Source organism: Aptenodytes forsteri, unplaced genomic scaffold (genome assembly GCF_000699145.1).
Source record: "Aptenodytes forsteri isolate BGI_AS27 unplaced genomic scaffold, ASM69914v1 Scaffold35, whole genome shotgun sequence".
Taxonomy (NCBI): domain Eukaryota; kingdom Metazoa; phylum Chordata; class Aves; order Sphenisciformes; family Spheniscidae; genus Aptenodytes; species Aptenodytes forsteri.
Window position 1 is genome coordinate 2485115 of NW_008795334.1, and position 27217 is coordinate 2512331.

Here is a 27217-nt window from a genome sequence, read left to right on the forward strand (position 1 = left end):
GCCGGCTCCCGCCCGCCTCCGTCCACTGGGGAGGAGGCGGGAGCTGCGGCCTCCGCGCTGACGGCGCCTTTCTCGGCCCACGGGCTACGGGGAGAGGGCGGGGGCTGGGCCTGGCCCGGGGGGCCCGGCCGAGCGCGGCCCGGCGTGGCTCTGCCCGCCGTGGGGCTGCGCCGGTCCCTCCCCCTGTGCGCTGCCTGCAGCAGTGGCCTCTGCTCATGCCTGTTACTATCGTGGCATCTGCAGTTCCTCGGCCTAAGGGGGTGGTATTTACGCTGGTAGGCTTCAAAGCGACCGCAGAAGACGCTTCCTCAATGCTCTGTGTGTGCTGGCGCTCCGGGAGTGGGGCAGGCTCCAAAGCCTTCCCGGCGGGAGAGAGCAACTGCAGTTCATTTCAAGAGATCAGCTGTAAGAAAATGTTTCTCTCTGTGGCAGCATAAAAGAGAATTAATGATTTGAGATTTTATTATTTCCTTGAATTGTTGGCCACTATTTTCATTTATAACTCCTGATTCTCCTTTTTCCCCCTCCTCTTACTAGAGCAATCATGTTTGAAATTAGGAAGATTTGCTGCATTGGTGCTGGTTATGTTGGTGGGCCAACCTGTAGTGTTATTGCCCAGATGTGTCCCAATATCAAAGTTACTGTTGTGGATGTCAATGAGGCCAGAATCAATGCCTGGAATTCAGATACGCTCCCAATCTATGAGGTAAATGTGTGTCACTGTTGTCTCTTCTTCCAGCCAGTGTTGCATTTGCTTCCCTCCCACCACATGGCATTTCCACATGGCCCACTTCTAAACCTTGATAAGTATAGCACAGTGATGTCCTTCAAAAAGAGTATTCTGGAACAACTGCTTGTCACTACTGCTTATTAAACCAGATTTTTCAAATAACTTAATATGTCTAGTGCAGGCAGGTATTTAAGGATTATATATGTAAGGAAAAAGGTAATTGTATATATAGTGAATTGTGCTAAATCATGTTGACTTTCTCTTGGGACCTGATTTAATCATAACAGTCTTCTTACTCAGTTATAGATATCTGCTGTGTTGTAGCATAATATGAATGTGTAGTACTAGGTGGTAAGCTTTTATTCTCATTCTGAATACTGCCAAAATACAATCTGTGCTGCCCATCTTAACCGTGTTGTAAGATGGGGACAGTCATGTTTCTGATTCATTTGTACCATAGACCTCCAATCTGGCCTGGGAAGACTAGGCCAGATAAAAATCATTTTTAAATGTATCACACTGTTCCTTCTTTATTACAGAATTACTTTAATTTGAAGATGTATAAAGCATTTTTCTATTTTGCTTCTCTTAGTGCTTGTTATTTTTCACTCTTTTTTACCCTTAAAGAATAGGTCTCTCTTTCTTTCCTTCATTCTTTCATGAGATACAGTTTTTATAGGTTTGAGTTCTTTTCTTTAAAGGGAGTGAAAAATTATCTTCACTCGGCTCCCAGAGACATGTTGCCTGGTACTAACAGTTGCTCTTTTGCTATAAGAAGTCTTCTGAATCCTGTCTGTGCTCTAACACTAATAGAGGGGGTTTTTTTTCTTCTTAAAACCAAACCTATGCTGTGACTCTTCAAGCGAAGATGAATAGACCTCCTTTGTCACACATATTCAAAGGAAAATATGTATAATGCTCAGATTAGCGGGTGAGACATGAATAAAGATTATGAAAGCAAATACTTCATTTTCTAGAAACACTTTGACTGAATGAGTTAAAGTAGGGCTAATCTTGGCATGTTTTAAAAAAAACCAACAACAACAAAAAAACCCAATAACAAACAAACTCACAACATCTGCTTCCTGGAATGGTGTCCTTTGCTTACAAAGAATGTACAAAAACTGCCAAGAATTAGTTCAGACAGTTACAACATTGAGTCATTGCACAGGGAGGTTTTTCGTATTTTTTGTTTTGGGTTTTTTTCTTTCCAGTGTCAGAAATTGTCTAGTGGGCTGCCTTTCTATTTACATCCCAGTAAGACCATAGTTGGAACATTTGATGGGTTGTAACACATGTTATTCTGTCTGTGCTGACCTTTGTTTTCCTTTTAAGTAGGTATTTGGTATAAAGTGAGACAGCAAAAATGTCTTGCATAAGAAAGCTTCTGCTTTGTTTTCGTCTCTCCCTCCAGTGAACCCTTGCCTTTCTGGCACTTACTCAAATAGCTGGTGTCATGATAGGCATGTCTCAAGTTGGAGATTCAATTGCCAGGTTACAGTGTATGACTTCATTTTTTCAAACAAAAAGTAAAGGCTTCTTTTATTTTTGACAACTATATCTTAGTTAAATCATTTTGTAGACCATTCTAATACAGAGGATTGCTCATGTACACGTGGCCTCCTGCTCCTCTTGTCTGTGTGAACGTATTAAGGGAAGGGAAAGTGTTCTGGCATAGTATGTGTCTCTTGAAAGAATCTCATCAGATTGTGCCTGTGATTCTTCCATGCTGCAAGTGTGGTGCAATAAGTTTAATCTGGTCCAAACATGAGTGGTTGCCAAAAGGAGTGGTCTTTATCTCTTGTGTGTCTCCGCTGCCTTTCTTTTGCTGGATCTGGGCTTGCTAGTTTGGTGGAAGACTTCTTTGTGGGTTTTTTGGTGCTGAATCAGTTTTAGATCTGATGTTGGGGAGATCATGGGATGTGTAACTGAGGGAAAAGGAGAGTTGGGACCACCTCTTTTGTTTGCAGCCTAGGTAATATTGTAAGACTTTACTTCTTGAATCTACTTAACCTCACTCTATGGGTATTTCTTTAACTGTTGCTCATCGTAATAGAATTGAGTGTGGGAATAACTGGAGTCTAAAATGTGGTTGTGCAAACAGCAATTCAGCATGGCTGAAAGCTTCGAGACAACATTTTGAGTGTTTTGAATAAGAAAGGGCTTTATTTTCTTTTGCTGTGTAAATCTACAGAAGCTTTACTTTACATCTGGCAGACTAAAAACATTCCACACTGGGGGGGGGAAGTCTTTCTGTATCTGAAATGATATGCTGTTGGTTTGGACATGCAGTTTACTGTTCTTCTAACTGCATTAACCTTAAGTGCTTTTTTTTTTCTGCTTTTTTCAGCCAGGGTTAAAAGAAGTGGTAGAATCCTGTCGAGGAAGAAACCTCTTCTTTTCTACCAGTATTGATGATGCCATTAGAGAAGCCGATCTTGTATTTATTTCTGTAAGTTTAAGGGGAGAAGGTGGTTGTGTGTGTTTTGACTTTTTTTTTTCCTTCTTACCAAATCATAATGTTGCTCTTATGTTAGGAAGAGGCCTTTTTTTTTTTTTTTTGTCATATAGATTCAGTTAGTAATGTCATGTCACTGTCACTCTTCTCCTTGTCTTTCTGTGTACTGTGGGAAAAGTGTTAGGTAAGCTTTTTATTTTATTTTTATCTGTTTCTTATAGCCAGTAGAACATTTGACAAATGAACAGGCTCTAAGTCAAAATTATAATGTTGATGTTTAGCTTAGAGCAGAATATAGTGCAGATCTGTCATTGCAGTGTGCTACTGAAATCTGTGGGACTCGAATAATATTGGTACGGTTCCTAGATAGAGATGCAAAGTCATATACTGATTATTGGGTTACAAAGATGACTTACTTCTAGAAGCCTTTAAAAAACAGTGTATTAATGGAAGAGGGGCTGGCTTTAATATTTCTAAGCTGTTGACACCACTAGGAAGAGGATCCAGTCAAGCATAAACAGTGTGACCTTTTGTAATCTGGAAGGTTGTTCCTAATGCAGAATCCAAAAGAACCGATTGCTATTCGTCTTGGTAGGCCACAGTTGAGTTATTTTTGTTACTTAAGTCCTCTTTTCTTGAGAGCTCCTCTTTAAGGCACCTCAGTACAGAGCTCTCCTTCTGCTAGTATTTTTTTCTCCATTCATTAAGTCTAAAATGAATGCTGCTTGGCTGGATGACTGCCACCTGTCCTTGGCTTAAAACGTGCTGTTGTGTTTTACATGTTGTTGCCATTTCTTCTTTCAGTTTGTAATGAAAAGGACCCTCTGTCTTAATCTAAATGATGTGTTTTCCCTCATGTTGCCTTTTCTGTGTACTTCAGTATAGCAATTTTCAGCAGCTCTGCACTTAGGTTTCACTGCAAAGTGGGTTTAAACCATAATTGCCTCACTATCTGCAAGATTCTTATAATGTGAATTTTCACACTCTTAATGTGGGACAGGAAACAAAACGTGTAATCACGAAGAAATGACTGGTGTTTCCAGAATAAGGACTAAGTTTCACCGAAGCCTGCAGAGCTGCTATGAATTGCTCTTGTTTAAATTCTATTTGAATAGAGGCCAATGAGCTTTCTTTAGAAGACAAAATGGGTAACTGAGAAAGCTAATAACTGTTCGTCTAATATGGTAACTAGAATAATTCTGGGGTAGAAGCAAGCTAGACTCTGGGAAGGAAGGTGTCTGTCATTCTTAACAATTTCACCTCATCAGTACCGCTTGTGTTAAGAGACCTGTAATATTTCTTCCCTCTCCATGTATTTGTAACTAGGTTAACACTCCAACAAAGACCTATGGGATGGGAAAAGGCCGAGCAGCTGATCTGAAATACATTGAAGCTTGTGCTAGGCGAATTGTACAAAATTCAAATGGCTATAAAATTGTCACTGAGAAAAGCACAGTTCCAGTACGTGCTGCAGAGAGCATTCGTCGAATATTTGATGCTAATACTAAGCCTAACTTGGATTTGCAGGTAAGCATAATGTTTGAGTTGTGTGTTTAAAGGCTGGTTGTTGCTTTTGGCTTTTATCTGTTGTTCTTTATTTCTGTGCCTGTAGGTGCTGTCTAACCCAGAGTTCCTCGCAGAAGGAACAGCCATCAAGGACCTGAAGAATCCAGACAGAGTGCTTATCGGTGGAGATGATTCTCCAGAGGGACAGAAAGCTGTCCGTGCTCTTTGTGCTGTTTATGAGCACTGGGTGCCCAAAGAAAAAATCCTCACAACCAATACCTGGTCATCAGAACTTTCCAAACTGGTTAGTGTTACTCACTGCTGTTGTCTACAATGAGCAAAGGGTGTAACTGAGATAAAGCTCAGAAGCAGAAGTTCACTGACACTGAGTGATGCAGCTAGGAAAGACAGACAGGGCTGGGAGGACCCAGTATATATGTCAAAGAATATTCATCTTTTCCAATTATCTCAGTTGAGCTAATAGATGATACCAACTCTCCATGAAATCCTTTCCTTAGTTTTATTGCTGTGTTATTTATTACTAAGAATAAACCTCCAGTGCTGCAGAAACTGGTTACCATTGTAAAATGTTTCAAACCCTGCAAGTTAAGCATTACATTACTTTGCTTAGATCCCATTAACTGGCATTGATGTATTAAACTAGTTATGTTACCATTTTGTATCTCAACAAAGGTACATAGATACTAAAGTAATCCTTCCAGCAGTAACTCCCTTCAGTCTGTGGGCATCTTGGTTTCTGGAAGAATCAAGTTCTCTTTACTATGTTTTTTTTTATTTACAGGCAGCTAATGCTTTCCTTGCCCAAAGAATCAGCAGCATTAACTCAATCAGTGCTCTGTGTGAAGCTACAGGAGCAGATGTTGAAGAAGTAGCAAGAGCTATTGGAACAGACCAAAGAATTGGAAATAAGTTTCTCAAAGCCAGTGTTGGTAAACAAAAAATTCTTTTTTTAATTCTGGCCTTCTGTTTAATAGTGCAATAGATCTACTAGTAGTGTTTTCAAGTAAGTGATCTGATACTCTGAAGTCTTCTACAGCATGACTCTGTGAAAATATTGCTGTAGAGTGCTAGCATAAATCAGTTTTTTCTGGTAAAATGTTTAAGACTGAGGTTGCTCTAGACCCTGGCAATCTGAAACCTGAGAGTTCAGTTTATCCTGCCTGGGACACTGGAAAGAGAAGTGGCAACTTTATTTTTTGAAGCATCACTGGTGATAGTGCTCTCCAGGATGTCTTCCCAATTGTAACTGCTGCAGTTTTGTTAGGGAGTTGCTGCCAGTGGCCTGAGGAATGGGACGCCTCTAGGTCAGAATGTGTGATGGCAACTTCTAATTTGTAGGATGAATTCAGTTGTTTAGATTTACTAGAGTAAGATGTGATAAAGTGGTGATCAGTACAACAAACTTTCAAACTTAGAGAACAAGACTAAAGCCTATCTGTATGGCTACAGTCTTCATGCTAGAAAGAGAAAGTGTGACTTTAAAATAACCTTATTGAATATAACCTCTCCTAGAGTCTATGGAAGAGTGAAAAGCAGATAGCAAATACATTACCAAAATTCCTCTTAGGGTTATTATAATTCCTTCTACAATTCCTTTGCTATATTTAACATTGGTGCAGCCTCACCTTGAGTACTGTGTGCAGTTCTGGGCCCCACAATTTGAGAAGGATGTGAAGGTCCTTGAATGTGTCCAGAGGAGGGCAACAAAGCTGGCGAAAGGGCTGGAAGGAATGTCCTCTGAGGAGCGGCTGGGGGCTTTGGGCTTGTCTAGTTTGGAGAAAAGGAGGCTGAGGGGCGACCTCATTGCTCTCCACAGCTTCCTGAGGAGGGGAAGTGGAGAGGGAGGTGCTGATCTCTTCTCCCTGGTATCCAGTGACAGGACGTGTGGGAATGGTTCAAAGCTGCACCAGGGGAGGTTTAGACTGGACATGAGGAAGCATTTCTTTACTGAGAGGGTGGTCAGACACTGGAACAGGCTTCCTAGAGATGTGGTCGATGCCCTAAGCCTGTCAATGTTTAAGAGGCATTTGGACAATGCCCTTAATAACCTGCTTTAACTTTTAACTTAACTGCCCTGAATTGGTCAGGCAGTTGGACTAGATCATTGTAAGTCCCTTCCAACTGAAGTATTCTACTGTCAATGTGTTGCTTCTGAGACTGTGAAGAGCAAAGTTCTAGGGGTCAAGGATCCCTCTATTAATTGTCTCAGTTCTCCCTTAGGTGTGGTGATCTTTGGTTCTTGGCAATGATTGGATACCCATTTGGGGATGGGGGAGGAAAGAACCTAATCTTAACATACTTGTTCTGAGAAATATTCATCTAAATATCTAGGTGGGGGGTGAGCAAACCCAGAAGCTTGTCCACCCACTTGTAATAAGATAGACCCTAGTTTTTTATTACCATATGTTTCCCTGAGACTGGGTTAAAATTTCCATTGACTTCAGTGGGACCTGAAGCAGATTTTAGGGCTTCTGTAACTGACAAAGTAAGTAGGTCCAGGAATTGCATTTTGAGAGATTCTTAAGGTTTTCATTTGCTAGCAGTGAAATACTGGGCAAAAAATTATAATGCTGACTATGTCAATGATTGCCAAAAACTACTTGATTCCAAAGATTGGGTTAGAATAGTACCTTAGTCACCTGTAAAATAACCATTTTCTCTTTCAGGGTTTGGAGGTAGCTGTTTTCAGAAGGATGTCCTGAATTTAGTGTACCTCTGTGAGGCACTGAACTTACCTGAAGTAGCCCGCTATTGGCAACAGGTACAAGTTCTTTGCCTTTTTTTTTTGAGGGGGATGGTGTTTCTTCAGCATTCAGCTTTCAGGCATTGAGCTTTTGAGCATTGTCCACATATAAACTGTTTTGGCTTTAAGGAGCAGATACTTTAATGCTGATCATCTTTACATTTTAGGGCCCTCAGCCTAACACTGGCATTTGATTCTTGTGGGTGCTTAGGCTTTTTTGGGATGAATTGTCTGGAACAAATGGATTGGGAAGTTGTCTAGCAGTAGAAAATGTGAAGTACAAGCATGTCTGGACTCCTGTCTTCTTCTTGCACTTGGTTATCTCTGTCCACTTTTGAATACAGAGCTTATGATCTTTTCCTCAGGGTCTACTTTTACAGTTCCTTTTCTGAAGGAACTCAGCAGAACTTGCTATTCTTTTAAATAAACATTGTTGCTGCTGTTCCTTGGTTAATGTTAGGAATGGTTGGGAATATGTGAATGCTCTCAGGTGAGGCACCAATGCAGCAGTACCAGGATGCTCAGTCTGTACTAGCAAGAGTTTCCCTATCAACCAGTGAAAGCACCTCACCCTTCTTCCCAGTCCTGACTGAGAAAGCAGCTTTGACATGTGTGCTATGGTCAGAAGAGCAGCTTTAGTTTATTGTCCTGATTTAGGCTGTGGTGATCAAGTACAAGGCTGCCTAGCAGATGACCCCAGAATACCAAGCGCATGATTTGCCTACCTTCTGAGCAGCTTTCCTTTTTTTTCTTTTTTCAATCTTCCTTTTGGCTAGCTCTTTTCCTCCCCTCACTCTTCCCCATCCCAGTCTGCTGCCAAATAAACAACCTGCCCATAATTACTCTTTCATCATTGGTCAGTTGTGCCACATCCATACTGAAGTTCAGTATTTCTTATACCATTACCTAGGTTGTCATGGCCACATGGTACTGTTGATGCAGTTATCTAGGCTCTGTTGGCTTTGCAAGGTTTTATTCCCTAAAAGGTCCCTAATACTCCCTTCCAATTATCTGAAGTTTGGCTGGATCTCACTAATAACTCCTCCCTAACTGCTTGTAAAACTCAGTCATCCCTCAGTGCTATCTGTGACTTTTGTCAGCTTCTTACATTATCTGTGATGTCCAGTGGCTTTCTACATCCTGTTCAGATAGCTTAACTGCCAGCCAAGGGCTAGTCAGCAGCCTAGTTACTTGCTTGCAACTATAACTCTTACATCAATTGCGTGGGACAAGGAAGACATGGGGTTTATGCTGTCTGCCTCTGAAGAGGTTCAGATTGACATCTTCCTTAAAAAGCGCACTTCATTAGGGTAGTCTAGTCCATGGTGGAAAGGCTTGCAATCCCATCAGTGAAGCTGAGACTAGCATACTGCATGAACCTCATGCAAGTATCCAGGAGGGGTTTGGTTCAGTGTAGGACTTGGATGCATTGGCAGAGTAGGAAAGAGAAGGAGCTCAAGGTTCTGATACTTGCTTCAAGAACTACTGCTTTTACTCAGTATAAGATGTAAGCGGACAACAGGCAATCCCTGGAGCAGCAGGAGCTGCAGGAACTAACCATGTTACCTCAGTGATAATCTGATGAATAGGGAAGATTAACTGTCTTGAAAGAGACAAATTGGTTTGGCTCTGTCCTTTGAGATCACAAGGGTCCTTCTCAAAACACAACCTACTTGGTATCTTGGGAACCCAAAGGCATGGGAACACTTGGGCTTTGCTCTGTGTGGAGGTGTTTTTTTTTATTTAACAAAAGCCTAAAAGGTTGCATTGTTAATGTAAACAAACTAGTTTAAAGTGCTTTTAATGCTTTTATGCTGTCTTACTCTGTTTTAAGAGCAGCTCTTTGCAGTGTTTCTATATGGTTTATTAAGCTGTGGACAAATCAGTAAGAACAGCTGCTGCAGAGTTAGGATGAGGTAGAGTGCTGTGTTCATGTAGTGCAACCCCTTACCTGCACCTCCTGCTTCCTCAGAGCACTGTCATCTTGCAGAGGTCTATCTGCCCCAGCCCACACTGGTCAAGTCATGTAATGCACACACATGGGCACCTGTATAAGCCACTGTGTGAACTCCTTTTGTGGCCTGAGCACTGCACTGTCAGCAGCTCATCCCAGTGCATGCACATGGGAGACCTCAGACCAGTCTGAGGACAGGATGCAAATTCTGGAGGATATGCTGATCAGAGCAGACCTAGAATCCTAACTTCTATTCTTTCTGGCCTTTAGACAGGACAGGGCTCTCTAATACTGAAGTCTTTATCCCTTGAAAACATACCTACAGAAAGAAATGTGTCCCTCTTACACTGTAAACTGTTACCTTTGTTCCCCATCACCACCCTGTTGAATTGCATAAATCTCACTGCTTGTATTTCTTCAAATAAATCTGGTTCACCAATATCCTTCTACTATATAGTTTATACCTTATGTTTCATAGGCTGCTGCTGTTAATTCTTGATTTGGGTTGAAAGTCTCAAAACCGAGAGGAAAGTGTAGTTATTTCCAGTCCACACTGAACATTGACTAGGTGGGGGAACCTACTTTTCCTATTCTATTAGTGATCCAGTGCCCTCTGTGTGTTAAGGGCTGGAGATCAAAGTATGAAGCAGGCTAGAAGAAAGTACAGGAACAATCTGAGTGAGTGAGCCCACTTTCATGTAATAACAAAAGTGAGGCACTTAATCTGGTTTAACCACACTAGTTTTGTGTATTGAAATCTGTCAGTGTGGATTTAAAAGGCTAAAAATGTTCCCACAGTTGTTATACATAGCATGTAAGGAAGTATAGGTCTGGCAATGGGATGTCCCTGTGACGTCAAGTACTCTAACACTGAAATTGCTTTCCATGTTTCTGCCTAGAATACAATAAGTTGTAGACCTAAAAAAAAAAAGGCAATTGGAAAAAATCCTAGCCTTTGAACCAGATAATGCATGATAATATGTGTGTATATGCATCTACAGTGATTGATTAAAATAGGATTTGTCTCAGAATTGGATAAATGAACTAAATTTATCTTTGGATTACTTACAATACTGAGTAAAAATACTTAGCTCTCTTTTAAGCTTCTATTAAACTTATGTGTAGGTAGCTTGGCTTGATTGTTAATAGAATCTGTTTATAGTTTAAAATGGCTCCCTTCTGTACCATCATGTTTTATATAATTTCAGGTAATAGACATGAATGATTATCAGAGAAGAAGATTTGCTTCCCGCATTATTGACAGCTTGTTCAATACTGTCACTGATAAGAAGATCGCTATCTTAGGGTTTGCATTCAAAAAGGATACTGGGGACACGAGGTAAGAAAGCGAATTCAGTTCACTAATGTGGATTCCCTACATATGTCACCAGCTATGCGGCTAACACACCCCCTACACCCCCCCCCAGTTGAATTGCATTAGTAAAAATAGATCAGATATGGGACCCTTAACCTCTTGTGACTGAATTGGTTTGTAACAAGGATTAGTCTTTCTTAAATGGGTGAAACAATTGATCCTTTACCTCTGCAACATACCTGAATCATTCAGAAGCTAGAGCAGATAACTCTAGTCCTTATTAACTTGCATAAGTAAAGATAGATTTTTGACAGAGTCCTTCCATTCTCCACAGAAAAGAATGCAAACATTTTTGCAACTGGTTCTAAATTGCTATGTGAAGCCAAAGTTTCAGCTTTGTTTCCCAAAGGTGGTTAATTCTGTTTTCCTGTAAAGCTCAAACTGGATACAACTCTGTCCAACTGCAGTTTGTGGGGAATGCTTATAAGCTTGATGCCTTGTTAATTAGGGTCAATAGGAGTCCTGGGGGTTTGTATCTCTCTTGCATGGTTCAGCAAAAGAGATGTAAACTTGTTTTTCATATTACTCTTCTTGGTGTCCCTCAAGTTTTTGAGTTTGCTGCTGGCATGGATTACCACTAAGATGCTTAATGTAAAACTGGTATAAAAACTCTGGCATTGCTTATTATGACACTTGAAGACTTTCATTACTTAGAACATGCCATCTGGGTCTTTAACTGATTGATTCACTTCCCCAGAGAGTCATCCAGTATCTACATTAGCAAGTATTTAATGGACGAAGGAGCAAAGCTCCATATCTATGATCCTAAAGTACCTAAGGAACAAATAATCTTGGATCTCTCACATCCGGGTGTCTCAGAAGATAACCAAGGTAAGAAAGCTCACGTAAACCTTATTTTTCCCCCCCCCCCTTCCCTCCCCACCCTATTCTCAAAATACACAAGGTCTGTTTAAATACCGTAAATTAATTTTCACATTTTCACCATTGCAATGATGTGCTGTTGGCTACACTTATTAGAGGATTGTCATAGCTCAGAGGGTTACTGTAACTCTTTCCCCTTTCCCCATAGCTCTTATCTATAAATGCTAATTCTGTACTATTGTGTATTGTTCTTTTGATAAATATTCATTTGAATACATGCAAAGAATTTTCTCTCTGCATAATTAAAAGGAAGAAAAAGAAGAATGTCTAGAAGTAGGAGAGACTGGTGGTGTTCTGTCAGCTCTTTTGTCCTGAGTCCTATCTTGCCTTAGTTCTTGCTTGCATATCCAAAGTAGGAATAAAGAAATAATTCTGGAATTCACTGTAGAGCATTCTCCCCTCCCCCATATCACTTCCAAATTCATTTGTTCCCTTAAATTCAAGAAGACTTTAAAGTAATCATCTATGACTAGAAGTTTCTTGGGGAGAAGCAGGGGGTATTTGGGATTTCTATTTTCTTTCCTTATTGGGGAGGGAGAGAATGGAGATGACGGATGGATGGGGGAGAAAGATAGATCAGGCTTCTAGAGGTGAAAAGAATGGAGGAAAATGAGCTGTGATGAAGAGTGAAGGGCGTACATTATTTGACATGCCCTTGAACTAGAGAGGGAGGTGAAGGTTGCCTGTAGGCAGCTGCTGAGGCAGTCAAAGGATGAAGGCAGCCCCTAGTGAGCCCTGTGTATCTTCTCTAGTGTGAACTGAGTGTTAAATAGGAACTGTGATGTGCTGCTATTGTACAGGCAGTGACCTCTGTGAGAGTTGGCATTTGAACACTCCATAGTAACTTATCATTCTGGAGAAGCTCTTGACTGTTTAAATCAAATTTGAATGCTTAACTTCAAACATTTAAGTGCTCTGACTACTCAGATGCCAGGTACAAGCTGCTTTCATTTAAGTAAGTGAAACCAAAGTGACAGATGTCTTGATAGAAAACACCTCTAGGTGAGTGACTTGAAACTGCTTGTCTGTGTAGGGCAAGGAAGGAGACTCATTTACTGGAGTGCACCAGATTGATGCTAAAGATGTGTGCAGAATAAAACTTTATTTACTTTCTTTTACAGTGTCTCGGTTGGTCACTATCAGTAAAGATCCCTATGAAGCCTGTGATGGAGCTCATGCCCTTGTAATTTGCACTGAATGGGACATGTTTAAGGTAAATGTTATCTTCAATTTCAACTAAAGGAAAAAAGAGGGAGTGTTATGCTACTTACAAACTTTAACTGCCCTTTACAGGAGTTGGATTATGAATGTATTCATAAGAAGATGCTGAAGCCTGCATTTATCTTTGATGGTAGGAGAGTTCTAGATGATCTTCACAATGAGCTACAAGTCATTGGCTTCCAGGTAATCAGCTGGGTGATGCTGCTTCTTATGTTTCTTTCCTTCTGCTCTCTTCCCTCTTGCTCTATCCCTCTGCAATGACTGAGTAGCAAGGGGAAAAAAGCCTCTTCAGGTGAGGATTTAAATCTAAACCTGTGTGTACTTAAGTCTCTTCACTAGTGCTGTCTTCCTCCATTACTCTACTATTTTCATAGACCGCTCTGTTAAAATCCAAGCTACATCAGACTATGTCATCAACATTCAGCAGGATCAGCATGCCTTGAAGCACTTCTAGCATAGATGGAATCTGACTAATACTAAAATCACTAAATCCCTGAATAATCTGATAGAAGCATCTCAGCCAGACACAATCAGAACAAAATCTACAAGCCAGATCAGATGCATGTTTCAGTTGTCTCATTCTATGTACTCCTGAGTACTGTGGTTACTTGCATAATGGCTGTAGGCTTTCCTCTCTTGATATTTTTTTCCCCTGCTTAAACTACATACAGTTATTTACACTGTTTGTGAACAGGCTTGTATAAATTGATTTAACCAGTCAGTTGAAGCTGTTATGGGCAAATACGGTATATACAGCTCACATGACTGTTTAAACAACTCTTTTCACAGTTAACTTGGATGTCTGTCTGGAATGTACTAATCAAATTTCTGTTAAATTAAAATAGTTGAAGTATTTTGTCTCTTGGTGCTTTGCCTCTGACTTGCACTACTTAAGAGGAAAGCTACAGCTCTCCTTATTTACTGGGTGTCTGAACTGTTTTGCTAGTTGGCATTTTGTCCTCTATAAGCTCTGTCCTTAGTGATTTACATTAGTCTGACCTAGAAATTAGGGGAACTTATCTCAGTCTTTGAATTTTGCAGTACCTGGCTTATGTGTGTTGGCTTTGTTACATGCTTTCTCTTATATAGAGTTGGCTGACTTTAGCCTTTCAGAGTTGTATTGTTTCAAAAACAACCCTCTGCATTAAGGAGGGGAAAAAGCTTCTATCCTAATTTACTAGATCTAAATTCTTAGACAAAGGAGACCGAATCCACATTTTTCTGAATACCCAAAACATTTTATGATATTTGTACTGATAGTCATACAGAAGCTGAGGCACATGAATGTTCAAATTGGCAAGATGCAGCTTTAAGTAGGCAAAGCAGGCACCTGTGAAAGGCTGTTTTTTAAAAACTCTTTGCGACTCTAATCCCAGAAACTGTCCCTGGGCACACTGCTTTGTGGTTTGTATTATTCTAGTGTTCATGAAATGTAGTCATGGTCCTGGATTTAATTTGTAGATTCCTCATAGGCTGACATGATTATGTTAGCTTGCCACACTCACTTGTTGAATGTGTTTTCTCTTTCAGATTGAGACAATTGGGAAGAAGGTGTCAGCCAAAAGAATTCCTTTTGCTTCTTCATGTGAAATTCCTAAGTTCAGCCTGCATGACCCACCTGTCAAAAAGCCTAGAGTATAATGTTTAATAGGTACTGAAGGAATTCTGTGGACCTTCTTAGTGATAATAACTGTAAGCCTATGCTTTTTTTAAGGAAAGATATTTTTCATAAACTAAAAACCAATTTTACACTAGAAACGGTACCTGGTACATGTGAATTCAGTCTATTTTCAAATCTCTATTTTTATAGCAATTTTTTTTGGTTACTGAAGACGGTACAGACCTGTTTTTAATAATGAATCATCTTTTAAGTGGAAAAATTATCTTCAAACTGCAGATTTCTGCTTCCAGAAGTGTTCCTAAACTGCACTTTAATTGTTTCAAGTGATAGGAAAGCAAAAAAAAAAGAGTATCTTCTTATTTTAGTCCAGTTATGGACAGTAATCAGGAACTTTGGTCTCACCAATTTTTCACTTTCTTTTGGGCTGGTTCTTTGCCCAGTTAAATGCTTGCTCTAACTGGCATTGAAGTCAAAAGGTAAGTGAATTTGGTAGGATTTGGGTTGAGCCCTAAAATAGAGCTGACTGCAACAATAATACCCTGATCCTGGTTGGGATCAATTGGCATTGATGCAATCTAAACTCCATCTGTTGGGAGGCCAGATAGTTCTGCAGGCATCTATCATAATTGATAACAGTGGACTAGCAGCTATAAACGGATCCACTGGCAGATCTTTACTTTTGGTTCTTTGGTTGTCTTGCCTACATTCCATGTGCAGCCACATAAATTATTGATCTAATCAGATTCCTGGGGCAAGTTTTTCCTAAGTTACAGCAGTATAACCCATCTTCAGCAGAGGAGCATTCTGCTTGTTTGAACGTTGAATTTAAGCAGAATTACCTTAATCTGGTGTCAGCCCAAGTAGAAAGCAAATGTTGGCTTCAAAGCTACCTGATAGTTATTTTTTTTCCTTCCTTTCTGCTTACATACTTCCAACTGAAAGCAGCTTTCTTAATGAATCTGCAAAAATTATTCTCTGCTGTTAAGAAATGATTAAAAATTCAGCCCCATAAGTTAGTCAGCTTGCTACCTCAGCTAATCAGCAGGAATTAATACTTCCTATGTTATCTTGATATTTTTGCCTTTACTATTACGTTATTTCTACTTGTTTTTATTATTCTCAATTGGCCAGTGCTATTAAAATCCTTGAGATGACAGAGTTTGCGTTTGGCTTGTTGCATGGGGTTGTGAAATGGAGGGGAGGATAGAGAAAGATGACCATGAACAGGTTTCAGACTAGAAGACATAGACGTCTTAGTTGAATAATAGTAGTGTTGGGATGCTAGAGAATTATCCTGTAACTAGTCACATAATACCTTCTGAATTTGTTCAACAGGTGTGCTTTCCAGTATGCTGTATGAGTAGTTAAACAGAGCATAAGAGCAGTGTCATCTTGGCAATGAGTGCTATTATCAAAACTACTTACTCACAGAAATGCAGATACAATTTAAGCTTTAACAGCTATTTGAAAATTTAAGGAACTTGTATAGCAATTTGGGTAGACAATACAAGACAGCATTATCTGACTGAAATAGCTGTATCCTTGAACCAGATGTTTTCAGATTCTGCACATTAATGGCTTTCACATAGGGACTTAGTATGCAGAAATCACTCAGCACTTCGGGCAAATATGCCTTGGGCTTCTTGTCCTATCATATTCTTCTGTGAGGAGCGCATCAGAAGCCACTCAAAGTGAGTGGGAATTATGGGGGCTTAAAATCAAACTGTCATCTTTCATCATGCCATCTCCTCTTCCCAATTCACTAGTGCTGCTCTCATACAACACCTGCAGAGCAGGGACAATCCTGTGATACAATTGTGGGGAAGCAAAGCAATCCAACCCAAAGAGCACATCTGAATACCCAAAACATTTTATGATATTTGTACTGATAGTCATACAGAAGCTGAGGCACATGAATGTTCAAATTGGCAAGATGCAGCTTTAAGTAGGCAAAGCAGGCACCTGTGAAAGGCTGTTTTTTAAAAACTCTTTGCGACTCTAATCCCAGAAACTGTCCCTGGGCACACTGCTTTGTGGTTTGTATTATTCTAGTGTTCATGAAATGTAGTCATGGTCCTGGATTTAATTTGTAGATTCCTCATAGGCTGACATGATTATGTTAGCTTGCCACACTCACTTGTTGAATGTGTTTTCTCTTTCAGATTGAGACAATTGGGAAGAAGGTGTCAGCCAAAAGAATTCCTTTTGCTTCTTCATGTGAAATTCCTAAGTTCAGCCTGCATGACCCACCTGTCAAAAAGCCTAGAGTATAATGTTTAATAGGTACTGAAGGAATTCTGTGGACCTTCTTAGTGATAATAACTGTAAGCCTATGCTTTTTTTAAGGAAAGATATTTTTCATAAACTAAAAACCAATTTTACACTAGAAACGGTACCTGGTACATGTGAATTCAGTCTATTTTCAAATCTCTATTTTTATAGCAATTTTTTTTGGTTACTGAAGACGGTACAGACCTGTTTTTAATAATGAATCATCTTTTAAGTGGAAAAATTATCTTCAAACTGCAGATTTCTGCTTCCAGAAGTGTTCCTAAACTGCACTTTAATTGTTTCAAGTGATAGGAAAGCAAAAAAAAAAGAGTATCTTCTTATTTTAGTCCAGTTATGGACAGTAATCAGGAACTTTGGTCTCACCAATTTTTCACTTTCTTTTGGGCTGGTTCTTTGCCCAGTTAAATGCTTGCTCTAACTGGCATTGAAGTCAAAAGGTAAGTGAATTTGGTAGGATTTGGGTTGAGCCCTAAAATAGAGCTGACTGCAACAATAATACCCTGATCCTGGTTGGGATCAATTGGCATTGATGCAATCTAAACTCCATCTGTTGGGAGGCCAGATAGTTCTGCAGGCATCTATCATAATTGATAACAGTGGACTAGCAGCTATAAACGGATCCACTGGCAGATCTTTACTTTTGGTTCTTTGGTTGTCTTGCCTACATTCCATGTGCAGCCACATAAATTATTGATCTAATCAGATTCCTGGGGCAAGTTTTTCCTAAGTTACAGCAGTATAACCCATCTTCAGCAGAGGAGCATTCTGCTTGTTTGAACGTTGAATTTAAGCAGAATTACCTTAATCTGGTGTCAGCCCAAGTAGAAAGCAAATGTTGGCTTCAAAGCTACCTGATAGTTATTTTTTTTCCTTCCTTTCTGCTTACATACTTCCAACTGAAAGCAGCTTTCTTAATGAATCTGCAAAAATTATTCTCTGCTGTTAAGAAATGATTAAAAATTCAGCCCCATAAGTTAGTCAGCTTGCTACCTCATTTAATCAGCAGGAATTAATACTTCCTATGTTATCTTGATATTTTTGCCTTTACTATTACGTTATTTCTACTTGTTTTTATTATTCTCAATTGGCCAGTGCTATTAAAATCCTTGAGATGACAGAGTTTGCGTTTGGCTTGTTGCATGGGGTTGTGAAATGGAGGGGAGGATAGAGAAAGATGACCATGAACAGGTTTCAGACTAGAAGACATAGACGTCTTAGTTGAATAATAGTAGTGTTGGGATGCTAGAGAATTATCCTGTAACTAGTCACATAATACCTTCTGAATTTGTTCAACAGGTGTGCTTTCCAGTATGCTGTATGAGTAGTTAAACAGAGCATAAGAGCAGTGTCATCTTGGCAATGAGTGCTATTATCAAAACTACTTACTCACAGAAATGCAGATACAATTTAAGCTTTAACAGCTATTTGAAAATTTAAGGAACTTGTATAGCAATTTGGGTAGACAATACAAGACAGCATTATCTGACTGAAATAGCTGTATCCTTGAACCAGATGTTTTCAGATTCTGCACATTAATGGCTTTCACATAGGGACTTAGTATGCAGAAATCACTCAGCACTTCGGGCAAATATGCCTTGGGCTTCTTGTCCTATCATATTCTTCTGTGAGGAGCGCATCAGAAGCCACTCAAAGTGAGTGGGAATTATGGGGGCTTAAAATCAAACTGTCATCTTTCATCATGCCATCTCCTCTTCCCAATTCACTAGTGCTGCTCTCATACAACACCTGCAGAGCAGGGACAATCCTGTGATACAATTGTGGTGTTTGTAAGCATTGTGATCCAACTGGTAGATCACCCTGTCTTTGCAGGTAGGCATCTTCTTGACTACCTCTGCCCCCACAGCACCTGAGAGGGCAAGCTGGTTATTTCTCCTTGGGGATTAAGAAGAGGGTACTGACAAGTTGTGCTCAAAGGATCTCTTGTCCTGAACTATGTTCAGGGTAGCACAGCACTGCTTCAGGGCTCATCTTAACGGGGGGTGAGTAGAGGCTTCAGAAAATCAGGATGCTTTTCAGAAACTTGCACACAGCTGTAATAGTAGTGCTTCTGTATGGGACCTGTCCTCATCAGTTTGAAGTAGACGGATGAACCATTAAACTCTTGTGTGAAGCATTGCTCCTGTTAGGAATGTGCAAGAGCTATTGGGCTGATCAGTGTTCCTGAGGCTTCCAGTGGCTTTTCACACGCCGCCCCAAGGAGATGGAGGAACCAGGTGCTATACCCCTATTCCTATTCTGTTTCTCCTACAGACTTAGTCAAAGCCTGGATAGTGACTTGTGGCTTAATCACAAAGATGATAAAGAATGGGAAAGTTCATTATAGTGGGATCACTCTAACTCCCCTTTCTTAGGAAAGGGGGAGCGGCAGATCCTGTCTGAAGAGCAACAAGGGGTAAAACTGCTACTGGCATTTCCCTTGCTTTCTCAGAGAGTCAGCTTGCTTAGTTTCTTGGGGGCTGCATTCTTTTTAGTGGGACACTGGGGTTATGGGATGAATCCAGTCTGAACAGCTGTTGGTGCATGCCTTCAGGATGCTGAAATACTTACCTTGCATATATGCAAGAGAACCTTACACACGCCAAAAGAGCGAGCTTCACAAGCTTTTGCAGCACTGTGAATCATAAGTTATCCCCTTCAGAGTACAGTTGCCAGGGAAATAAGAATTGGAGATGACTTGCATTCCTGCTTTGAAGGCTTGAGTAGTGCATTTAAGAGATGGGTTTTAATGCTATTGAGTCTTTGTCTATGGGATCTTACAGCATGTAATTCTTGATGAGAATTGTGTAATATGAGTAATGGACTCCTGTGATCTGAAATTTTTTTATGGTGTTAATAAAATGCAATCCCACAGTAATGCTGCTTTTCACTGCAAAAATGTAAATACAACAGCTGAAGCAAATCCAGCTGTAATACAAGCCTATGAATAGTATGACATAGGCTGCATAAATTCTTAACCCAAGATGTGCATAGACAAATTGTAAATGCCAGGCAAGATGTACTATTTTTCTTCTGTGTATGTGTGTTCAACCCTTTGTGCAGCTAAAACTAGTCTGGTTCCAGGCATATGGTAGCCAAGAATATTGCAAGTGAATAGAACAAACACATTTTTGACCAAGACTAGTTAGTATAGGAGCAGTTAGTGGTGAGATTTTTGTACTGGCCAACAAGTTTACACTTCTGTCACTTGAGGTTCTTCTATTGATCTGGAATTTACAGTAGTGCTATAATGGTGCTCAACAGCTAAAGTTTGAACTGCCTTGTTTTACAATTCATGAAAGCATAATGGGTTATCTGTGATTGCTCTAGGAATACTGGAGTCCACTTTCATTACTTGCTTTGTCTATTCCAAGCTGAGAATTTCTGTTGCAAGTTGAACATCTGCAATAAGTTGCCACATGTTGTAGTAAAGAAGCATAAACACTTGACATCTTGTTTTTAAATGAAGGGGACACCAATATTAGTTATTGATCAAGTAGGAAAAAAAAAAACTTAAAACTATTCTTAAATGAATACTCTGGCTTTGTTGATTTAACCTAAAGACTTGAAATCACTGGAAGATGCAGCAGTTCTCTCATCAGCTGTATAACACTTAATTGTGCTTCACACAGTGTAGTAGATTGATGTAATGATGCTGAAAAAGACTATTCATTCTTTTAAAGTGTCTGTGTCAACTTGAAATCATATTCCCAAAACTCAGTTTGTTTTCCTGATTGCAAGGAAGATTAATGTTTCTTAAAGTATTTTATGGCTGCTTTGTGAAACAAACTGACAGAATGAAGTGATAGACTTACAAAAAGAAGATGTCGCTAAACATGAAACTTCATCGGAAACAAAACTGAAAAACCTGTGCTGAATTTATAACCAGGAGTTCTGAGAGTTTGGTGCTTTAACATACAGTTATGGAAAAAGTGAACAGGCAATAGGGAAAGAAGATGATAGCTATAAAAGCAGCATTTCTTAACTAGGAACTTTAAGACTTGTCCTTTTTATAGTACAAATTGTGAGAGGTCCTCAAAGACTGTTAAAAGCAAACAAAATCTGTGAAGTCAAAATGTGACTGCTTTCCTCAGAAACCACAGCAAAACATGCAGTTAGAAACTTGGTACCAGCTGGCAGACAGTTGTGTAAAAGTGTGAGATCATCTTCCATACCATCCAGCAGCAATTCATAAAATAATTCTAACATGAAGTAACTTTAGACTGTGTTTCCAGAAGCATTATTTCTCTGACTGTAAAGAAATTATGGATAATTACTGTGCAATGTCCTCTTGTCCCAGTTTGGTAATAGCTGTATGCCTCAGAATTCCTTTTTCTATATTTCTGCTGCTGATATGCTGAAAGAGCAGTAACTTGGCAAAAGCTACAGTAATATTCTGTTAAATCTGCTCTGTAGGCAAGTCAAAACCATTATTTATAATAGGATCTCTAATAAAGGCTGGCAGCTGTTAAATGTGAGGGTATCCTGGAGTTAACGTTGCACCCCTCCCTGCCTGCTGCTATGGAGGGAGTATTGAGTTTCCTTACCGTAGTTGATAACCTTCCACTGCTCTGGTATTCAGTGTACTTCAGCTGAAGCAGGGCATTTTTGGCTCAAAGCATGCCTGGTCTTTACAAGACTAGTGGTCAGACTTTTATTAAAATCTTAAAATTTATTATTAATTTTTTTTTAAATTAAAAAAAGAAGCCTTGCCTTTCTCTCTGCCTTTATAAAGTACAGCTATTACAACTTCTGTTTCTCTGTTCTTCATGGCTCAGGTTTCTCTTCCCCCAACTTACGCTTCCATTATACTGTTTAATTAGTACATTCCTTCTAGCTTAAGGCTATTTGTCTTCATAATGCTTTAAAACTGCTGTACTTCACTTTGTGAAGTGTCAGTTGTGCATCGCTGGCCTCAGTGGTATAATCTGATTTTTGTTGTTCATGACAATACTAAGTTTCTCCTGAATATTAACTTGCTAATTAGCTGCCTTACTTCTAACATCTTGCTGAAGGTCCACTCTTCTTCCTATAGACTACAGTAATTTAGACAAGTACTGTAGCCAGCCACAGGATTATGTGCATGATGAGAGTTTGGGACCGGATAACAAATTCCTGGCATGTTTCCCAAATAACTTCATGAAGATGCAGCTTAAGCCAGTTCAAAAACTGTATCTAATGTCCACAGCAGACAACTGAGAATTATTAGGGAGAGATGCACTTTGAACTACCATGACTGTAAAGAGAAGAATTTACAGCTGCCAGGATACTGTAAGCCATGCTTTTATTTCTGCTCGAGCTTAGTACGCTATGTAATGGATTTCACATTTCATCTACGATGCATTCACTTCTCTGCATTCAGATTTAACGCCAGACCAGGTCTCAAGGGGGCAGGTAACCAGACCAATCAAACACAACCACCACACCCTCAGACTGGGTTTTTAACTTTCCTTTAATGACAAGACAATGCCTGTGGAGGAGAAGCACGGTACAGAATAGCGGCGGTTCTGCATACCCAATACTGAAGAAGCACCTGTGCAACTTAGTGGGGTTTGTTACAGTCACATACCCAAACTAGGGGTGGCTCCATTTATGCTGTTATGGCAGCTCTGATTTTCCATGTGGTTTAAATTGTATGGTATCTACACAAGGCTGATTCTCTTGCCAGAAAGGGCTCTTGTTTTCTCCAACTTGATACCTTGTGTTTACCAAGGCTTGCACTTTGAGACATGCAAGCACCTGAAAAGCATTAACTATTGGCATGGTATAGCTTATTTTCTTAAGATGCAGGTAAGAGATACCATCTCTTGAAGAAGTACTACCTGTACTTTCCCTGGTGTGGTTCAAGACAGCCCTAATATGGTCCTTTGACGTGTACACAATCTTTAGAACGTCTCTATTTCCCAGAGTCCAGGTGAACTTGTGTTATGTAATGGTAAGCTACACCAAACTATCAGTACCTTTCACATTACCTGTTATGAGCATCTTTACAAGTACCTAACTGCAGCAATATTGATGGTAGCATTTACTTAAATTTGTCCATTTTTTTTTTTCAGCTTACATTTCTTCCACCTCAGTTCCATCGCTCTTTCAAAGTCAGTTCTGACTTTTTTGCTGAACACTAAAAGTACTATGTAGTTGTAGCCTTGCCAGAAGGAATTAGGTAAAACACTGCGAAGTGTTTTGGTGAGAGAGAAGTGTTCTGGACAGATAGTAAGCTTATTCATACATCCACCATCTGGTCTTCTGCATTTCTGGAACAGAGTATAATTATGTGCTGAAAAAAAGGATCCTTAAAACTGGCTGCTTTAAATAGGTTCACTCTCATTTTCAGATGGCTTTTGTCTTTCTTTTTTCTACCAAGTTCTTTAAGAAGAATTCACCTAATTAAAAGGCAAAAAAAGCACAAAAATGATTCGTAGGTATTTCAGTGCAATAAAGCAAAACAATACACATTTAATGCAGGTATTCTATTCTACAATACAATTGTTCTTACGAGTATTCTATAGCAATTCAATTCTATACCACAGCACTTTCAATACATACAGCAAGGATGTTAAAAAAAACTAAACAACAAAACCCAAACAAAACCCATAACCCAACAAACAACCCCTCCACCCCCAAAATCCTGATTTTTCCTCAGGCCCAATTTTACGATATAGCTCTGCTTCTCTGTGCTTTCCAACAGGCAAAGGTGAAGTGATTTAATCAAAAATTAATTCCTATTTCATAAAGTATCAGCAACTTCTAGTGAAACCTGCTATAAATCCTGTTTGAGCTGGCATTAAAACAGTCTGAGATGCAAGGTGCCCCAGATGAGTGTTCTCTGCTCCCTCCTTAGGAAAAAGCAGGATGCTGGACCTACACAACAGTTCCATTAATATAAGTTGCTACTTAATACCCAGTGCTTTGTCAGAAAGAGCACTGCCATAAATGTGTCTAATTATTTCTAGGGTATTGTAAATAAATTCTGCCTAAAGCAACAAAATTACATCACAAACAACAAAGGGCCCCATTAAACCCTGAAGTGTCCAAGAGGCAGAATGCAAAGGAAAGCTTGCAAAGTGGGTACCCTTTATCCTGCCTCGCGCATTAAATATAGTACAAACTAGGTTTGGCAACAAATTAGCTTAGGCAGCACAGCAATTGTACAAATACCAATTACTGTCATACTGATGCATTTAGATGACCTATGAACGACAGTAAGTGTAAATAATTTAAAAAATAGTAAAAAAAAAACCTACATGAGGTGTCCTTGAGCTAAGGTGAGCTTTGTTGCATATTACTTCACCGTTTTAACTTTATATAATAAAATGTTATGTGCTAAAGAATCTAATGCTTTTCACTAGTTTACCTGCTTTATAGGAGGAGCGCACTAAAGGCCCGCTAGCCGTGTAATGGAATCCAAGATCATTTCCTACTTTTTCCCAGTACTTAAATTTTTCGGGAGTTACGTACTCCTCAACCTGAGTGAAAAGAATTAGTTTTGATCAGGTATTAATGCAAAGGAAATGGCTATAGCTAGCATGTAGTGACGTGAAACACAGTTATATTATAAGTTCAAAATTTTACACTCCAAAACTTGGAGCAGTCAAGTCACAAACTGAATTTTCTCCTTGCTTTCTACCAAAAGAATGTATTTTATTTGCTTTTCACATTTAGCTGAAAAGTTTAGAATTTAATTTCTAGTTGTTGCTTTATCATTTTCTTCACTCTGTTTTTGAATGGTCCTTTCGAGCAAACCTTCTTTTGTCCAAGTTAGTAAAAAAAAATACAATAGTCCTACAAATCTTTTCACTACAGTTATTTCAGTGAAACACGGTAACAGAACAGAGACTCAAGCTCTGGACAGATTACAGAACAAGCAAATGGTAATTTCCCCAGCTGAAGTGGCACCATGAAGGGAGAGCCTATGAGATAGTGAAGGGGAGCTGGCTTGAGCCATTATGTTTGAGACATACAGTGAAGCTCTTGTTTTCCAGAATCGTGACTCAGCTCCAGCTGTCTCCCCAGCTAATAGCAGCAAGTAGCAATGGGAAGTCTGCAGAAGATGGAAGGGATTAGATAGCTGAGGTCATTTTTAGTGAAGAGTCCATAACAGATGAAGATCAGGTTAAACAAGGAAGGAAATTTTTCCCAACATCCTTAAGGTAAGGATGCATATCAAGCCTCAATTTAGAAAGTGGAAACTTGACTGTGCGAGGTATAGACCATAACGCTGCCTGTAAATTAAAGGCATTTTTACCTTTAGGTGACGTTTTGTTGGTTGCATGTACTGTCCTAGCGTCAAACAATCTACATCCGCTTCCCGCAATACTGTGAAAACAAAATTCCCTGTTAGTGGCAGAAGGATCACGACGGACGGTCAGCAATTAGTAAACACCCTCCTTCCAAGTCTGAACAAAGGTCACTCTGCAGCGCCCTGCAGGGGTTACATTCTGCTCTCCAGCAAAGGGAACTTGCAACCTCCATGAGCGGTAGCCACGTACCTCATTCTGAGCTCCATGCTGCTGCAAGACCTGAGCTATCTAGCTTAAAGCTAGAGAGAATACCATTGCGCTGCGCTCGCTGCAGTCACGTGTCTCACTGCAGAGATGACACGCTCTTGTCTGTTTTATCTTACGGCTTTTCATTGTGTCTTTAGGTCAGAGCCTTCATTTGACAAAAAATGGATGTATGCACATACACTTGGCACCTCTCCACTGTTTCAAGCGTCCTCACGCTGAGAAGAGCTATAAATCCATGGGAAATTGCCAACATCTTTTGCCAGTTTTGCACACTTCAGGATGTCAGTTTTGATGCCTGCAGAATCTCATAAACTGCTAAAATCTGAGTACATACTAGAATCAACATACAGCAAATGAGTTCAGGCAGTCTACCTACAGAGGGAAATCCAGACACCTGATAGTCAGCTAGCCTGAAGAATTATGTTCACTGCAGCTAGTGGGGTATTGCAAACAAAGGGATGGCTAAGGAATCAGCTTAGTATCTCCATATATTTTCTGGCTACTTGGGCTGGTTGCCCCCAAGTCAAATAGAAAGAGAAGGCTGTGTTTTGATTACAACGTTACACTCACTGTTACCCTGGACTCTGTTTAGATCGATATGGTTCTGTAAAGAAACTGGTTCAATACCAGCACATTCACATGTTCTTTAACTCCTACCCACAGGAGGGAAGGAGAACAAAGTTAGAGTAACTGAACGAATGTGGTAAGTAACAGTTTGTCTCCAAATACATCCATGAAAGCGGCCTGAAAACAAATAGCACCAAATCTGAACTTTCATACTCTTGTGGCTAGGAAATGCTAGGCAGGAAGAATGGGAAAATCAGGAACTGTAATTTTATGGTCCAGATTGTGGGACAGCTGCAGAAAAACTAGACTATATCACTGCATTCTAAATATGGGTTGTTGTACACAAAATAAAGTACCAGGTAGATGTTCTTTCCGGATATGGGAGAAATGCCATAGGATTTATGAATTTCTTCTTGCAAGCGCATTGCATTCGCTTACCCCTGTGAAATCTTCTCCTCTTAAAAATACATTTGTATGAAAACATAAGAACATGCTACAACTCCAAAGATGATAACTTTTTTTATATCTAAGTAAGTTGAAATAAATTATTGTAATCAATAAGGTCTGCTATTTCTAAAAAGGAATGCACAATAAGGCAACTATGTTGCAAGCCCATTATTTACGTATTGCAAACATAAGAATATTAATATAGTCACACAAGGACAGTTATAACTTCCATTGAGATCAACAGGAGCTGGATCTACCTGTCAAACTGAACCTGAAAGCCATACGAAGGCAAAATACTTCAGAAGTTCAATCTTTTATGGTTTTTTCCCCCATAAAGCTTAGCAAACATCTCCTGCACCAGCAAACTGATTTGCATGTAGAGGCAAAGATGCTTACAACTGTTTTCCAACACAACAGAATTCATACCGGTGAATTTTGGCATGTATTTCGATACGAACTTACATTTCATTGTTGAATATACTTGTTCATCTGTCTCGCCTAGCCCCAACATAATGGAGGTTTTAGAAATGACGCCGGGCTGGACCTCTTTAGCGTGCTTCAGCACACGTATGGATTGCTCGAAGTTGGCTCGGGGATCACGGACCTTCCTTTTCGTGTTTTCAGCACAAGGGGGAAAAACGCATGGAAGGGTGCACAGAAGTTAAGAGATGCCCAGAAAGGTGCGTTCTGCTAGTTTCTACGACGTGAAAATGGCAACTTGCAGGCTTTAGCACTTTAGTTTGACACCGGCTGAAAACGCCCCGAAGAAGCATCACCAGCCACGGGACGCACCCCAGCCTCGTGCCGCTTTGAGGGCAAAGCCGGGCTCCTCGGCCCCGCCCGCGGCCACCCTTGCCCCCGTGGCCCCGCCCAGCCGCGCCCCCGCGCCGGGGGTG

General features: G+C 40.0%; 2 protein-coding genes across 3 annotated transcripts in view; one reads left to right on the forward strand and one right to left on the reverse strand.

The window, feature by feature from the left end:
- Nucleotides 1–543: 543 nt before the first annotated feature.
- Nucleotides 544–15530, forward strand: UGDH (UDP-glucose 6-dehydrogenase). The gene is made up of 11 exons (XM_009280148.2): nucleotides 544–706; nucleotides 3081–3182; nucleotides 4515–4715; nucleotides 4801–4998; nucleotides 5497–5644; nucleotides 7382–7476; nucleotides 10621–10751; nucleotides 11485–11618; nucleotides 12791–12882; nucleotides 12963–13073; nucleotides 14421–15530. The coding sequence occupies exons 1-11, from the start codon at nucleotides 545–547 to the stop codon at nucleotides 14529–14531; spliced, it is 1485 nt and encodes a 494-aa protein (XP_009278423.1). The 5' UTR covers nucleotide 544; the 3' UTR covers nucleotides 14532–15530.
- Nucleotides 15531–22234: 6704 nt separating this feature from the next.
- Nucleotides 22235–27217, reverse strand: part of LIAS (lipoic acid synthetase) — a 10355-nt gene continuing 5372 nt past the window's right edge. For both annotated transcript variants that reach the window (XM_019472311.1, XM_019472310.1), the window contains exons 8-11: nucleotides 26784–26929; nucleotides 25046–25116; nucleotides 24155–24266; nucleotides 22235–23183 (exon numbers count right to left, since the gene is read on the reverse strand). In XM_019472311.1, the coding sequence (XP_019327856.1) occupies nucleotides 23131–23183; nucleotides 24155–24266; nucleotides 25046–25116; nucleotides 26784–26929 (382 nt within the window). In that variant the 3' untranslated portion in view covers nucleotides 22235–23130. The remainder of the gene's footprint in view (nucleotides 23184–24154; nucleotides 24267–25045; nucleotides 25117–26783; nucleotides 26930–27217) is intronic.